This window comes from Bubalus bubalis, chromosome 22 (genome assembly GCF_019923935.1).
Source record: "Bubalus bubalis isolate 160015118507 breed Murrah chromosome 22, NDDB_SH_1, whole genome shotgun sequence".
Taxonomy (NCBI): Eukaryota; Metazoa; Chordata; class Mammalia; order Artiodactyla; family Bovidae; genus Bubalus; species Bubalus bubalis.
The window spans coordinates 61,499,864-61,517,842 of NC_059178.1; the positions used below are offsets into that span (position 1 = coordinate 61,499,864).

General features: G+C 38.9%; 1 protein-coding gene across 1 annotated transcript; it reads left to right on the top strand.

Moving 5' to 3' along the window:
- Positions 1 to 8,032: 8,032 nt before the first annotated feature.
- On the top strand, positions 8,033 to 8,971 carry LOC102411305 (olfactory receptor 8U9-like). The gene has a single exon (XM_045164091.1). It carries the CDS (start codon positions 8,033 to 8,035, stop codon positions 8,969 to 8,971), a length of 939 nt encoding a protein of 312 aa, XP_045020026.1.
- The last annotated feature ends 9,008 nt before the right edge of the window (positions 8,972 to 17,979 follow it).

The window sequence follows — 17,979 nt, forward strand, 5'->3', positions numbered from 1 at the left end:
AAGGGCTGGAAAAAGATTTTTCATGCAAATAGGGACCAAAAGAAAGCAGGAGTAGCAATACTTATATCAGATAAAATAGACTTTAAAACAAAGGCCGTGAAAAGAGACAAAGATGGTCACTACATAATGATCAAAGGATCAATCCAAGAAGAAGATATAACATTTATAAATATATATGCACCCAACACGGGAGCGCTGCAGTATGTAAGACAAATGCTAACAGGTATGAAAGGAGAAATTAACAATAACACAATAATAGTGGGAGACTTTAATACCCCACTCACACCTATGGATAGATCAACTAAACAGAAAATTAACAAGGAAACACAAACTTTAAAAGATACAATAGACCAGTTAGACCTAATTGATATCTATAGGACATTTCATTCCAAAACAATGAATTTCACCTTTTTCTCAAGCACACATGGAACCTTCTCCAGGATAGATCACATCCTGGGCCATAAATCTAGCCTTGGTAAATTCAAAAAAATAGAAATCATTCCAAGCATCTTTTCTGACCACAATGCAGTAAGATTAGATCTCAATTACAGGAGAAAAACTATTAAAAATTCCAGCATATGGAGGCTGAACAACACGCTGCTGAATAACCAACAAATCACAGAAGAAATCAAAAAAGAAATCAAAATTTGCATAGAAACTAATGAAAATGAAAACACAACAACCCAAAACCTATGGGACACTTTAAAAGCAGTGCTAAGGGGAAAGTTCATAGCAATACAGGCATACCTCAAGAAACAAGAAAAAAGTCAAATAAATAACCTAACCCTACACCTAAAGCAACTAGAAAAGGAAGAAATGAAGAACCCCAGGGTTAGTAGAAGGAAAGAAATCTTAAAAATTAGGGCAGAAATAAATGCAAAAGAAACAAAAGAGACCATAGCAAAAATCAACAAAGCCAAAAGCTGGTTCTTTGAAAGGATAAATAAAATTGACAAACCATTAGCCAGATTCATCAAGAAACAAAGGGAGAAAAATCAAATCAATAAAATTAGAAATGAAAATGGAGAGATCACAACAGACAACACAGAAATACAAAGGATCATAAGAGACTACCATCAACAATTATATGCCAATAAAATGGACAACGTGGAAGAAATGGACAAATTCTTAGAAAAGTACAACTTTCCAAAACTTGACCAGGAAGAAATACAAAATCTTAACAGACCCATCACAAGCATGGAAATTGAAACTGTAATCAAAAATCTTCCAGCAAACAAAAGTCCAGGTCCAGACGGCTTCACAGCTGAATTCTACCAAAAATTTAGAGAAGAGCTAACACCTATCCTACTCAAAGTCTTCCAGAAAATTGCAGAGGAAGGCAAACTTCCAAACTCATTCTATGAGGCCACCATCACCCTAATACCAAAACCTGACAAAGATGCCACAAAAAAAGAAAACTACAGGCCAATATCACTGATGAACATAGATGCAAAAATCCTTAACAAAATTCTAGCAATCAGAATCCAACAATACATTAAAAAGATCATACGCCATGACCAAGTGGGCTTCATCCCAGGGATGCAAGGATTCTTCAGTATCGCAAATCAATCAATGTAATACACCACATTAACAAATTGAAAAATAAAAACCATATGATTATCTCAATAGATGCAGAGAAAGCCTTTGACAAAATTCAACATCCATTTATGATAAGAAAGCAGGAATAGAAGGAACATACCTCAACATAATAAAAGCTATATATGACAAACCCACAGCAAACATTATCCTCAATGGTGAAAAATTGAAAGCATTTCCTCTAAAGTCAGGAACAAGACAAGGGTGCCCACTTTCACCATTACAATTCAACATAGTTTTGGAAGTTTTGGCCACAGCAATCAGAGCAGAAAAAGAAATAAAAGGAATCCAAATTGGAAAAGAAGAAGTCAAACTCTCACTATTTGCAGATGACATGATCCTCTACATAGAAAACCCTAAAGACTCCACCAGAAAATTACTAGAACTAATCAATGACTATAGTAAAGTTGCAGGATATAAAATCAATACACAGAAATCCCTTGCATTCCTATACACTAATAATGAGAAAACAGAAAGAGAAATTAAGGAAACAACTCCATTCACCATTGCAATGGGAAGAATAAAATACTTAGGAATATATCTACCTAAAGAAACTAAAGACCTATATATAGAAAACTATAAAACACTGGTGAAAGAAATCAAAGAGGACACTAATAGATGGAGAAATATACCATGTTCATGGATTGGAAGAATCAATATAGTGAAAATGAGTATACTACCCAAAGCAATTTATAGATTCAATGCAATCCCTATCAAGCTTCCAATGGTATTCTTCACAGAGCTAGAACAAATAATTTCACAATTTGTATGGAAATACAAAAAACCTCGAATAGCCAAAGCTATCTTGAGAAAGAAGAATGGAACTGGAGGAATCAACCTACCTGACTTCTGGCTCTATTACAAAGCCACAGTTATCAAGACAGTATGGTACTGGCACAAAGACAGACATATTGATCAATGGAACAAAATAGAAAGCCCAGAGATAAATCCACGCACATATGGACACCTTATCTTTGACAAAGGAGGCAAGAATATACAATGGATTAAAGACAATCTCTTTAACAAGTGGTGCTGGGAAAACTGGTCAACCACTTGTAAAAGAATGAAACTAGAACACTTTCTAACACCATACACAAAAATAAACTCAAAATGGATTAAAGATCTCAACGGAAGACCAGAAACTATAAAACTCCTAGAGGAGAACATAGGCAAAACACCCTCTGACATACATCACAGCAGGATCCTCTATGACCCACCTCCCAGAATATTGGAAATAAAAGCAAAATAAACAAATGGGACCTAATTAAACTTAAAAGCTTCTGCACAACAAAGGAAACTATAAGCAAGGTGAAAAGACAGCCTTCAGAATGGGAGAAAATAACAGCAAATGAAGCAACTGACAAACAACTAATCTCAAAAATATACAAGCAACTCCTACAGCTCAACTCCAGAAAAATAAATGACCCAATCAAAAAATGGGCCAAAGAACTAAATAGACATTTCTCCAAAGAAGACATACAGATGGCTAACAAACACATTAAAAGATGCTCAACATCACTCATTATCAGAGAAATGCAAATCAAAACCACTATGAGGTACCATTTCACACCAGTCAGAATGGCTGCGACCCAAAAGTCTACAAGCAATAAATGCTGGAGAGGGTGTGGAGAAAAGGGAACCCTCTTGCACTGTTGGTGGGAATGCAAACTAGTACAGCCACTATGGAGAACAGTGTGGAGATTCCTTAAAAAACTGGAAATAGAACTGCCTTATGACCCAGCAATCCCACTGCTGGGCATACACACTGAGGGAACCAGAAGGGAAAGAGACACGTGTACCCCAATGTTCATCGCAGCACTGTTTATAATAGCCAGGACATGGAAGCAACCTAGATGTCCATCAGCAGATGAATGGATAAGAAAGCAGTGGTACATATACACAATGGAGTATTACTCAGCCATTAAAAAGAATACATTTGAATCAGTTCTAATGAGGTGGATGAAACTGGAACCTATTATACAGAGTGAAGTAAGCCAGAAAGAAAAACACCAATACAGTATACTAACGCATATATATGGAATTTAGAAAGATGGTAACAATAACCCTGTGTATGAGACAGCAAAAGAGACACTGATGCATAGAACAGTCTTATGGACTCTGTGGGAGAGGGAGAGGGTGGGGAGATTTGGGAGAATGGCATTGAAACATGTATAATATCATGTATGAAACGAGTCGCCAGTCCAGGTTCGATGCACGATATTGGATGCTTGGGGCTGGTGCACTGGGACGACCCAGAGGGAGAGTATGGGGAGGGAGGAGGGAGGAGGGTTCAGGATGGGGAACACAGGTGTACCTGTGGCGGATTTATTTCAATATTTGGCAAAACTAATACAATATTGTAAAGTTTAAAAATAAAATAAAAAAAAAAGAAATTGGTGGTACACATACACAATGCAGTATTTATTACTCAGCCATTAAAAAGAATACATTTGAATCAGTTCTAATGAGGTGGATGAAACTGGAGCCTATTATACAGAGTGAAGTAAGCCAGAAGGAAAAACACCAATACAGTATGCTGCTGCTGCTGCTGCTAAGTCGCTTCAGTCGTGTCCGACTCTGTGCGACCCCATAGAAGGCAGCCCACCAGGCTCCCCCGTCCCTGGGATTCTCCAGGCAAGAACACTGGAGCGGGTTGCCATTTCCTTCTCCAATGCATGAAAGTGAAAAGTGAAAGTGAAGTCGCTCAGTGTGTCCGATCTTCGCGACCCCATGCACTGAGGCCTACCAGGCTCCTCCGCCCATGTGATTTTCCAGGCAAGAGTACTGGAGTGGAGTGCCATTGCCTTCTCTGCCAATACAGCATACTAACACATATATATGGAATTTAGAAAGATGGTAACGATAACCCTGTGTGCGAGACAGCAGAGAAGACACAGATGTATAGAACAGTCTTTTGGACTCTGAGGCAGAGGGATAGGGAGAGGGTGGGATGATTTGGGAGAATGGCATTGAAACATGTATAATATCATATAAGAAACGAATTGCCAGTCCAGGTTCAATGCAGGATACAGGATGCTTGGGGCTGGTGCACTGGCATGACCCAGAGGAATGGTACAGGGAGGGAGGTGGGAGGGGGGTTCAGGTTGGGGAACAAGTGTATACCCGTGGTGGATTTATGTTGATGTATGGCAAAACCAATACAATATTGTAAAGTAATTAGCCTCCAATTAAAATAAATAAATTTAAATTAAAAAAATAAGTAAAGATAAAAATTAAAAAAAATATATTGTGCCTAGGTTGGTCATATCTTTTCTCCCAAGGAGAAAGCATCTTTTAATTTCATGACTGCAGTCACCATCTGCAGTGATTTTGGAGCCAAAGAAAATAAAGTCTGTCACTGTTTCCATTGTTTCTCCATGTATTTGCCGTGAAATTATGGGACTGTATGCCATGATATTAGTGTTTTGAATGTTGAGTTGTAAACCAGCTTTTTCCCTTTGCTCTTTCACCTTCATCAAGAGGCTTTTTAGTTCCTCTTCACTTTCTGCCATAAGAGTGGTGTCATCTGCATATCTGAGGTTGTTTATATTTCTCCCAGCAATCTTGATTCCAGCTTGTGCTTCATCCAGAGCAGCATTTCACATGATGTACTCTGTACAAAAGTTTAATAAGCAGAGTGATAATATATAGCCTTAAGGTAACTCCTTTCCCAATTTTGAGCTAGTCTGGTGCTCCATGTTTGGTTCTAGCTGTTGCTTCTTGAGATGCATCCAGGTTTCCCTGGAGGCAGGTAATGCAGTCTGGTATTCCCGTCTCATTGAGAATTTTCCAGTTTGCTGTGATCCACACAATATGAAAATGCAGAAAGATGATAAATTATATATTTTTAATTTTCTCACATCACAGGTTTTATGGTATTAATAATTGAATATACACTAAGTGGTGTTATATGTATATGTATAATTCATTACATAATTCATTGTAACATCATTTTTATTTAAAAATTAAAAGCCAAGTGGTGTAGAAAACAAAATCTAGTTATCCGTAGATAGTATATATATGTTCAGATATTTGCTGTTTTTACAAAATCTTTGCTTTGTGGATGTGTTTAATGGGATGCCTGTGTGTCTGTGTAATTATCTAAGGGTGAATGGTTGTGCATTTGTTTTGTAATTTACCAAATGAAAATAAAGTGCCTGTATAAGGATTTGTGAACTGGATATAAAGAATGCTTGGTGATTGGTATCATTTAACTGTGTCTGTATTCCATTCACAATGAACTTACTTGTATGAAATGCCAGATGATAAACTACATCATGATGTCTGTTAATTATTCCTGAGAGACCAAGGGTTCACCACCCAGGAACCAGACACAGAGATGGTTATATAATCGAGGTCAGGCAGGAGACAATGCTGAATCCTCCAGCAGATAGAACTGCATGCAACAAACAAGTCAGGAGTTCTGGGACAGGTACTGATATCTTTCGTATTTCTCTGATATATATTTGAGATTTCCTTAGGTTTTTAATCCTTTTTTGAAAGAAAGCATGTTATATAAACAAAGGAAGATATGAAATATAGGCAAAACTTCATTTTACTTACTTTTTCCAATCTTTATTTTAAATCAATATATTTGTTATTGTTGCTCAGTTGCTAAGTCATGTCTGACTCTGCAACCCTGCGGACTGTAGCACACCAGGCTTCCCAGTCCTTCATTCTCTCCCTGATTTTGCTCAAATTCATTTGCACCAAATTGTGTTGGTGATGCTATCTAACCATCTCATCCTCTGCTGCACCTTTCTCTTTTTTCCTAAATCTTTCCCAGCATCAGGGTCTTTTCCAATGAGTTGGGTTTTTTTCCCAATGAGTTGGCTCTTTGCATCAGGTGGCCAAAATATTGGAGCTTCAGCTTCAGCCCTTCCAGCAAATATTGAAGGTTGATTTCCTTTAGGATTAACTGGTTTGACCTCACTGCAGTCCAAAGGACTTTCAAGAGCCTTCTCCAGCACCACAATTTGAAAGTATCAATTCTTCAGATATACACAGATAAATATACATAGTCCAACTCTTCTGTGATCCCGTGGACTGTAGCCTGCCAGGCTCCTCTGTCCATGGGATTTCCCAGGCAAGAATACTGGAGCGAGTTGCCATTTCCTCCTCCAGGGGATCTGCCTGACCCAGGGAGCAAACTCATTTCTTCTGCATCTCCTGAACTGGCAGGCAGATTCTATATCACTGAGCCACCTGGGAAGCCCTACGTTCAACTCCACTTTTCTTACATTCTCACAGAATGTAAGAGGATGGGTATGACATTGTATATCACACAGTTGGTTAGGGCAAAGTATAACAAGGGGACATAAAATCCCATTGGCCCCCCTAAGACAAGTGACTCCCAAATCAAGGATGACTGGCCTCAGAGATATTCAAGAGAAATATGGATCAAATTAAAGAATGAAACTATTAAAATTTTTAGAGACTGGGATGGGGACACAGATCATGGATGATTGTCTCTGAGATTCTTGGACTGTGAACATATGAGTATTTGTATCATCTGTCTTACATAACTGATCTTGTGTTAAATATATCAGGTTGAGAAGAGTAGGCTTGGTCAGAAGGATCCAGACAGTAAACCACACTGCCCTTCTTGCCTCTCTGTCATCTGTGCTATCAGCATCTCTACAACTGGGTCCCAGACATTCTTCATCATCCCCCCTATGTAGCAGCAGCTCTTAGAGGTGAGAATATCAGCCCTGGAATATGACTGCCTCTCCACTCTAACATTTCATACATAGGCACCCTTCCACCCTCTTACCCCAAAGCTATCACCTTTCTGCTCCAGTGGGTCTTCACAAACTGTCTATCTCTCATATACTAAAGTTGAACAGACCTGAGAGTTTAATGGGGAAAAAGAGTTCTTGTTATGTTCAGAAACTTGCCATAGCTCTTCCTGCTCCGCACTCATGGAAGATGAAGAAATTGCAAAGCAATATATTTGTTATCTCCATTACTCATTAACTATATTTCTCTATTACAGGATATGATAACATCCATACATCATTGAAACAAAACAAAGCAGAGATCTTGTCAGAAGACTAGGGTTATCTGGACCAACTAATTGTAAGACTCTTGCCTTCAATCTGAGGATATAAATTCCTTAATATTAGATTGAAGTAGGAAAAATGGTCATAAATACTATACAAATTGATGTGGAAATAGCCCGATTTAGCTTAGATGAATTTGTGCTGCAAACACGACAGTGGTTTACAAATGTATCATTATTATTATCATTTTATCAGTTATATCAAGTTGGAAATATTTCCCAAAGGGTCAATTTAACTTCAAGGCATTATTTATCTCTCCTTCTAATTACTAAAATATAGAAACAAATAGCAGTTTGGCAATTAAGACAGTAAGATGATATTAACCCTCCACTTCCATTTCCTTTTTCATAACTAGGAATTTTCACGTGTGAGGGATGACTGCTGAGAACTGCACTGTGTTTGCTGACTTCATATTCTTAGGCCTTTCCGGTAGACAAGATGTGCAGCAGGGGCTCTTCGTGCTCTTCCTGCTGGTTTACGGCATAACTGTGGTTGCCAATGTCGGGATGGTCCTGCTGATCAAGAGGGACCCCAGCCTGCACACACCCATGTATTACTTCCTGAGCAATCTGTCCTTCTTCGACATTTGCTATTCTTCTACTATCTCTCCCAAGATGCTGGTTGATTTCTTATCTGAGCAAAAAAGGATTCCATATGATGTATGTGCCATCCAGATGTACTTTTTTGGAGCCTTTAGAGATGTGGAATGTCTCATGTTGGCTGTCATGGCTTATGACCGTTATGTGGCCATTTGCAATCCACTTCTTTATACAATTGCCATGTCCAGGGGAATCTGTACCCAGCTTGTGGTTATTGCCTACATCGTAGGCTTGGTTGATTCAGCAATCCATACCTGTTGTACATTTCAGTTGTCATTCTGCAATTCCAATATCATCAATCACTTTTTCTGTGACATTCCACCCTTATTAGCCCTTTCCTACTCAGATATGTCCATCAATGAGATAATGCTGGTCATATCCAGTAGTTGTGTTTTGGGGACCAGCATTATCACTCTCCTCCTCTCCTACAGCTATATCATAACAACCATCCTTAGGATGAGCTCAGCCGAGGGGAGACGCAAAGCTTTCTCTACATGTGCTTCCCACTTAACCGCTGTGGCTATATTTCATGGCACGCTCCTGTTCATGTATTTCGGACCCAGCTCCAGTTACTCCATGGACACGGACAAAACGGCCTCTGTCCTTTACACAGCTGTCATCCCCATGTTAAACCTACTCATCTACAGCTTAAGGAATAAGGATGTAAAAGGTGCCCTAAAAAAAGCAACCAGCACTAAATTATGTTCTGGGTGATAAGTACTTTTATCCTAAAGTATTTAAAGATTCTAAGAGAAGCAGTGCAGGAACTTTGACATAGATTCTTGTAGTCTTACTAGTACAGTTTCTGAATATTTTCCACTACTTACACTTTCACCTAAATCAGTTTAGGGAACAGTTGTTACACTAAACTCTCCAAACTAAGGAAGAGTAGTCATAGGATCACTCCTCTGTTTTTCAGAGAGGGTTTTTTATACCTCTTTTTTCTTTTCTTGGAGAAGTCTCAGCGAGATGTCACACACAGAGCAACCCCCAACCCATGTTAATTTGACTTACCTTCCTAAAGGCTCCTATTTAATTATTTTTTTTAACAATAGGTTTAATAAACTTGCTGATTCGGATGGGAGTGTTAGTGGGTCATATTAGGTTTGTTTATATCCTTCTCATGTATTTGTTTCACCCTAACAGAACTCCATCATAACATTTAGAAGCAAATAATTTGTAAGTAAGACTGAATCAGAAATTTCTCTCCCTAGACTAAATATTCCATAAAAGTTTGGTCCTTCCTGTCTAGTTCACTGTTGTCTACCATTTACAATGCTTATCCTCAGGATGCAATTCAAAAATATTTAATGAATTAGCCTGAAAAACTAATTAAAAAATTGAACCTTCGTAAATTTATTAAAAAAAATAATAATCATTTCCTTAATTTCATTCTAGTCTGTTCACTTTAGGTGAAATCCATCTGCACTGTTTTCTTTTGCCTTAGGCAAAAATGAGAATCTGGGACAAGAATCATTTGATGTAAAAATCTGCTCAGTTTCTCTTCATTCTGCTTCAGTTATTATCACCAAACATCCCCTGTTTTTCCAGAAGCCACTGGAGAGGACTTTGTTAATGAAAACTGTTGCCTGCCACATCAGTAAACAAAGGAGGTTGTAGTCCTGAAGCTGTCATAATACAGCTGCCTGGTCAGTGAGCCCTGAGGGGACTCCGGATGAGAAAGCACAGAATAGGCTTTCTCAAGATAGGCTGGCCCCAGATAGCTAAGTTCAGTTCAGTTCAGTTAGCTTAGTCATGTCCAATTCTTTGCAACCTCATGGACTGCAGCACACCAGGCCTCCCTGTCCATCACCAACTCCCGGAGATTACTCAAGGTCATGTCCCTTGAGTTGGTGATGCCATTCCAACCATCTCATCCTCTGTCAACCCCTTCTCCTCCTGCCTTGACTCTTTCCCAGCATCAGGGTCTTTTCCAGTGAGTCAGTTCTTTCCATCAGATGGCCAAAGTATTGGAGCTTCAGCTTCAGCATCAGTCCTACCAATGGATATTCAGGCTTGATTTCCTTTAGGATGGACTGGTTGGACCTCCTTGTTGTCCAAGGGACTCTCAAGATAGCGAAGGTGCATATCAAAGGAACAGTGTCAGTGAGCCCAAACTGTTGCCTCTTCCCATACAGAGAAAAAGTGCTAAATTCTTTAGTTTGTCTGGTTTTCTTTTATTAACAATAATCTTTTGGTGTTCTGATTATCTGATCTTTTGTTGCAAGATCTTCTATCTCTCCTGGCTCCCCCTTGCCTCTTCAGAACTCACCTCTACAGAACAGTTTCTTAGCACTATCTGAGATGCTGTGTCCCAGGCTTGAAGTCCTCAGAGTGTCTGCCCAATAAAATATAACTCTCAACTTTTAGTTTGTGCATTTTCTTCCAGTGGACAGTTTCATCTCCCTAGTGGGTTCATAGCATTACACTAGGTAAAATTGAAAAAAAAAGAAACGAAAAAGATAAAAGAAACTGAATGCCCTGTTGATATAATTTAAGTTGTAAAAGAAGAGCTATTAATAAAAATATATTCCCCTTGTGGGGGCTGGTCTGGGGAGAAAGAAGCAGTAGTTATGTTAGCATGCCATGTGATGATTTATGCCGTCTCTCTACATAGCTATGAAATAAATTGGAATAATATTCTAAACAAAAATTTAAAGTCTGCACTCCTGGTATCCAATTAGCAATTAATCCAGCTGTAAAAATGAAACACATTTTCAGGTTCTTGGAAATCTATTTTTTTTAATTAAAATATAATTGATTGACAAAGTTGTATTAGTTACAGGTGTACAGCAAAGTGATTCATATCACTTTTTTTGCATATGTTTATTGTTATTTAATCACTAAGTCACATGTGACTCTTTTGTGAGCCCCATGGACCATGCTTCTTTGTCCATGGGATTTCCCAGGCAAGTATACTGGAGTGGGCTGCCATTTCCTTCTTCAGGGGATCTTTCTGACCCAGGGATTAAACCAGTGTTTCCTGCTAAGCCCATATTTATATATACTGGTGACTAAGAAGGTAAAGAATCTACCTGCCAATGCAGGAAAAAACAATTAATTTAGCACACACTTGCATTCCCAACACCATTTTCTGCTGTTTAAGACAAAGCATTTGGTTCTCATCACCCTCAGGCTGTCATTTCCTTCTTCCCCATTGGAAGCCCGCATCTGCCAAGGCCTATGTCACCACTGATCTGCATAGACAGAACCCTCTCTGTCGTGTAGTTTCCACTGCCATGGGTGAGCTGAGGGCTGGCTTTATAGACAGTGCACCGTCCACTGTGCAAGGCTCCCCTCTGCCCCATCTGGAGTAAAGGGGGCACAGTGACTGCTCCTCCGACTTGTCTGTAAAGCAAACACAGAAAGGTTCTTCTCTATTTCTTTACGTGGCTTCACATTAATAATCTGGCCACTCTCTTACCTGCAAATTGTAGGAATTCGTGTGAATTTCTCATTCGTTTATAATTTCATTGTGCTTCATTTTACTGTGTTGTGTGCTACTCAGTTGTGTCCGATTCTTTGTGATCCCACAGACTGTAACCCACAAGGCTCCCCTGTCCATTGGATTATCCAAGCAAGGATCCTGGAGTGGGTTGCCATTTCCTCCTCCAGAGGATCTTCCCAACCCAAAGATAGAACCCTTGTCTCCTGTGGCTCCTGTATTGGCAAGCTGACTCTTTATCACTGAGCCACCAAAGAAGCCCATACACACACACATACGCACACACACACACAGAGGCAACATTGCTCTAAATCTCATTTCAGTCCTTCGATCATGCCATGAAATTTTCAATCTCCACTCATTTTCTTATTTTTTTTTCCTGTTTTGTCTCTCATTCAGTATTCTCTGTTTGCGAAATTCTTTATATGCAGTTCCATTTACCCTCCCTTTCTCTGTTTTGTATCCAGAACACCAGCTGGCACACATACTTAGAGTAAATGTTTGTATTGAGTTAGGATTATCAGGTCAATTCTAACCTTGGATGGCTAAAATTCCACTTGAACGTGATGCACAGATAACACATATTGGAGTCAATTTCATTCATCTTTGACTCTCTCATGTGGTGAAATTAAATGTCTGCTGTCATATCCATAAACAAGAAATGTCACAGCCATCCATGGTTTCTTGCCTCCAAATGTGAATGAGGGCTCCCAAAACAGCGCCAGCAGATGCTGCCACCCGCACAGCTGTTTGCTGAGAGCTCAGGCAATGCACGCAGCAGCCATCTGCCACATCGGCCATGCCTTAAGGTGAGTGAGGAATTAAGGATGCAAACAATCAGGAGACAGAATTTGGCCCCAGATAGCAAGCTCCGGGAGCTGGTGATGGGCAGGGAAGCCTGGCGTGCTGCAGTCCATGGGGTCTGGACAGGACTGAGTGACTGAACTGAACTGAGCTGAAGTGCATATGAAAGGAGTGAATTCAGTGAGCCCAGAGGCTTGCATCTTTCCATATGTAGAAGAAAAATAAACTCCTTAACTTGATATCTGATTTTCTCTACCTCACAAAAATCTCTGATGTTCCGATTCCCTGTCCCCTTTGTTGCAAACTTGGGTATAGCCTGACTCCCCCTCCTGTCTCCTTGAGTGGTTTTCTCATGACTACTGAGATGCTGCCTCCTGGCCTCAGAGGCCTTAACATTCCCATTAAGTAAAATCTCTACTTTCAGGTTGTGACTATATTATCTTTTAGTTGACAATGTCTACTTAAAGGCCTTCTCATTCTCAGTTCGTGTCTGGGTATATTTGGCTTCATTTCAGTTCACCACTGTCCTGTCACGTAGAACTTCTATTAATTGATAAATTGCTTTGAACAGGTCAAATCAGATAGTAACTATCATCCTCCAGTTTTATGTAGAACAATCTACCATTTTGAAAGTCATAATATATTCTTGCTTGAGATGTTCTTAAGATATAGAAAAACACATTACATCATTTCCTTTGTGTGTACTCGACTCCTTAGTAGAACTCTAATTGCTCAGGTAAATTTTCCCTTTGGGATTTGGATATCAGAGTGTGTGATCCTGAGATCTGAGATTAGAAAGCTAATCTCAAAAGCTTCAAAGCAATATATAAAAGATCTTGCATCACCCTAAGGAACTGCAGCCTTCCTAAGGAAGCCACAGATTTCTTCTATGAACACAGAAGACCCGCCAAAATCAGATTGCAAAAAGTAGACCATGGATCAGTTTTTCTTTTTAAATCTTTAAGTCCTAAAATTGATTTTTCCCGTGAAAAATGAACTGATACTGACAACAGTGTAGTAAGAAGGTGAATGAAAAAGATAATAATCTGGTAAGTGTTCTTACCTTAATCCTAGGCTATTAGAACTTGATGGGGTTTTAAGTGCTTATCTTACTTTTTTTTTTTTTTTTTTACTAACAGCTCAGTCATGTCCAACTCTTTGAGACCCCATGGACTATAACCTGCCAGGCTCCTCAGTTGATGGGTTTTGCCAGGCAAGAATACTGGAGTGGGTTCCTATTTCCTTCTCCAGGGGATCTTCCCAACCTAGAGATCAAACCCAGGTCTGCTGTATTGCAGGCAGACTTTTCTTCTCTGAGGCGCTAGGGAAGCTCACTTATTTTACACATAGAAACCGATGTTTTGAGGATAAACATACTTAGGGTAATACAGGTTTTAAATTATGAAAATATATCTAACAAAAACAACAGCAGAAACAAAAACCTAATGTTTGACACATGATAGTGTTAAAGAATCTGCCTGCCAATGCAGGAGACATGGGTGTGATCTCTGCATCAGGAAGATCCCCTGGAGAAGGAAATGGCAACCCACTCCAGGATTCTTGCCTGGGAAACTGCAAGGACAGAGAAGCCTGGTGGGCTACAGCCCACGGGGTCGCAAAAGAGCAGGACAAGACTTTGCAACTAAATAACAACAACAGCAAACCTTAAAACAAACCTCACCATTACTGGACTCTGACTAGGAATCAGAATTAAACACTGTGCTCATTATATATTATTTATTTTTAAGAATGGATGGAGCTATATATCAATTACAGCTGAACTGATTTTTATATTAGATTATTTGTCCTATCTTATGGTAATGCATTGATCCCAACAACTGTTCAATACACAAGCAAAAGGATTCAGGCAGATAAGAGGGCTGACTTTAAGGGAGAAGGAAAAAAGTTTTAAAAAATAATGATATTACTCAGCCATTAAAAATAATGAAATAGTGCCATTTGCAGCAGCATGGATGGACCTAGAGAGTGTCATACTGAGTGAAGTAATTCAGACAGAGAAGGAGAAATATCATATGACATCCTTTATATGCAGAACCTAAGAAGAGTTGGTACAGTGAACGTATGAAAACAGAGACTTACAGACTCAGAGAATGACCTTATAGTTACCAGTGGAAAAGAGTAGCGGGTAGCGGGAGGAGAATGGGACCTGGGGGTGAGCATGCACACACTGCTGTAGTGAAAATGGACAATCAGCAAGGACCTACTGTATAGCACAGGGAACTCTGTGCAATGTTATGTGGCTGCCTGGATGGATGAAAGTTTGAGGGGGAATGGACACGTGCATGTGTATGGCTGAGTCCTTCTCTGTTCACCTAAAACTACCACAACATTGTTTGTTAATCAGATATACCTCAATACAAAATAAAAAGCTTAAAGAAATTAAAATAAAAGGAAAAAAGAAAAAGTGACTAAGGACTTCCCTGGCAGGTGAACACATTGAGTTTTGGGGAAATAACTATGTTATTTACAGTCATCTTCTAAGCTCCACCATTTCTAACATTTCCATTTCTGGGAAGGTAGTGTTTATTGAAGAATGTCCACTGTACAGAATGTCCAAACTCTGGACCTGTTCTTTGATTGCAAAGCTATGCAGTCCTGGACTATTCATTGGGCTGAAATCATCAGTTCTTCCTCAATAAAACTGAGAGATGATCAGCACTGTTTAAAGAACTGTGAGAATAAAATTAGATGAGAAAGGTTAAAAATTTGAAAATTTTGAAAATTATAAGATGCTTATAAATTACTTTGAAAATTATAAGATGCAAATGCATTAATGTCAGATACACACATTTACCCAGAATTTGCCTAATCTACCTAGAAACAGAACAGATGCAGAAAAATAGGTGTTGAGCAATGCAGAATCTACAATTATTATTGTGCCTGTAGTTCATTTTCTGTACCCCAAAAATAGCTTCACCCCAAAAATGTGCTTATTAACTCTAACTGTTTTAATAAGACATTTAGCTTTGTTAAGAACCTGCAACAAATTGGGGATAGGATGGGAGGTTAAGATTTTAGTAATGTGCTTACATTATGTTCTGAGACAGAGAATATGAGATGACAATGAAAATGTTTTCAAATCTGAAGTTATTTAAATACTGAGTTTGTAAGAGCCATAAATAATGTAAATCGTTAAAGAAAAATCTTTAACTTTTATAGGCAGGAACAGTGAAGCACAGGGAGGCCTGGCACGCTGCAGTCCCTGGAGTCCTAAAGAATCAAACACTATTTAACAACTGAACAACAATAACAATGCATATAGCATGTACAGGCATCAGAGATTGTACTTACTTTATTCAATATGTAACATGTTATGAAATGTACACAACATAATTCAAAGAACCACAATATTGTAAATCAGGAATTCACAAACAAACTGACAAATAGATGTAAAGCTGGATTTTTACCATCAGCGGGGAGAGAAATCAATTATCTCTATCCTGGGCAAAATGCGCCTGTCTATAGACAAGTGTCACTTGCATTGCTATGAGTTATCTACAATTTACAGAGCTGTGGACTAAAGCAATGACAAGGAAGTGCAGAGATAACATAGAGAGGTGGGTAGGTGAGCATTTATAACATCTTTTATCATTTTAATCAAAGGGGCCATCCAAGATTCCTGAATATTATTATTGTATTGCCTAGATGGATTTAATAAATATGCAAGCATTTGGATTTCTCTAGTTGTATTTCATAGCTTGGATTTCAGATAACATAAAGTAGATATATGGAATTCCACAGAATTACTATGTTGCCAACTTTAGAAGCTTCTGCACAACAAAGGAAACTATAAGCAAGGTGAAAAGACAGCCTTCATAATGGGAGAAAATAATAGCAAATGAAGCAACTGACAAACAACTATTCTCAAAAATATACAAGCAACTTCTGCAGCTCAATTCCAGAAAAATAAACGACCCAATTAAAAAATGGGCCAAAGAACTAAATAGACATTTCTCCAAAGAAGACATCCAGATGGCTAACAAACACATGAAAAGATGCTCAACATCACTCATTATCAGAGAAATGCAAATCAAAACCACAATGAGGTACCATTTCACTCCAGGCAGAATGGCTGCGATCCAAAAGTCTACAAGCAATAAATGCTGGAGAGGGTGTGGAGAAAAGGGAACCCTCTTACACTGTTGGTGGGAGTGCAAACTAGTACAGCCACTATGGAGAACAGTGTGGAGATTCCTTAAAAAACTGGAAATAGAACTGCCTTATGACCCAGCAATCCCACTGCTGGGCATACACACTGAGGAAACCAGAAGGGAAAGAGACACGTGTACCCCAATGTTCATCGCAGCACTGTTTATAATAGCCAGGACATGGAAGCAACCTAGATGCCCATCAGCAGATGAATGGATAAGAAAGCTGTGGTACATATACACAATGGAGTATTACTCAGCCATTAAAAAGAATACATTTGCATCAGTTCTAATGAGGTGGATGAAACTGGAGCCTATTGTACAGAGTGAAGTAAACCAGAAAGAAAAACACCAATACAGTATACTAACACATATATATGGAATTTAGAAAGATGGTAATGATAACCCTGTATGTGAGACAGCAAAAGAGACATAGATGTATTGAACAGTCTTTTGGACTCTGTGGGAGAAGGAGAGGGTGGGATGATTTGGGGGAATGGCATTGAAACATGTATAATATCATATAAGAACTGGATCGCCAGTCCAGGTTCGATACAGGATGCTTGGGGCTGATGCACTGGGATGACCCGGAGGGATGGTACGGGGAGGGAGGTGGGAGGGGTGTTCAGGATGGGAAACACGTGTACGCCCGTGGCGGATTCATGTTGATGTGTGGCAGAACCAATACAATACTGTAAAGTAATTAGCCTTCAATTAAAATAAATAAATTTAAATTAAAAAGAAAAAGAACAGTGAATGAACAAGATGGTGAAGATATTGAGCCTAGAAGGAAATTTAATACGATTTGATGAGGAAGGCACTGTCCTTTTCATTTTATAGGTGATGAAGCAAAATTCTGTGATTGCTTGGCCTGTCAAAGACTTTATAACTGCTAAGTGGCAGAGTTAGGATTTAGTTACTTAGATAACTAATTCTGAATCTTACCCCCTTCTATTTCATCAGTGGATTTCAAGAAACTTTAACTAGTTTCTTTAGACCTCAGAAGCAAATTCTCAGCTCAAGGTGAGAAATAAAGAACTTCTACTCCTCTACGTGGATAAGGCTTCAACTGAAATAGAAATGTATCTATTTGTTGTGTAAAGAAACCTACCTGAAAGGGAAAGAGAGGCTAGTTATTCAGTTTGCTATGTATCAATTCAACTAACCTCAGTCACTTGAAGTTGGTGACAGATGAGAGAGTTGATGAAATTAAGAAATTCACAGCTCACCTGCTGGTTTGATGGTGTCTCATTTAATGGGGGGAAAAATATATATATATATATAGCTTTAAGAAATAGAAGTAT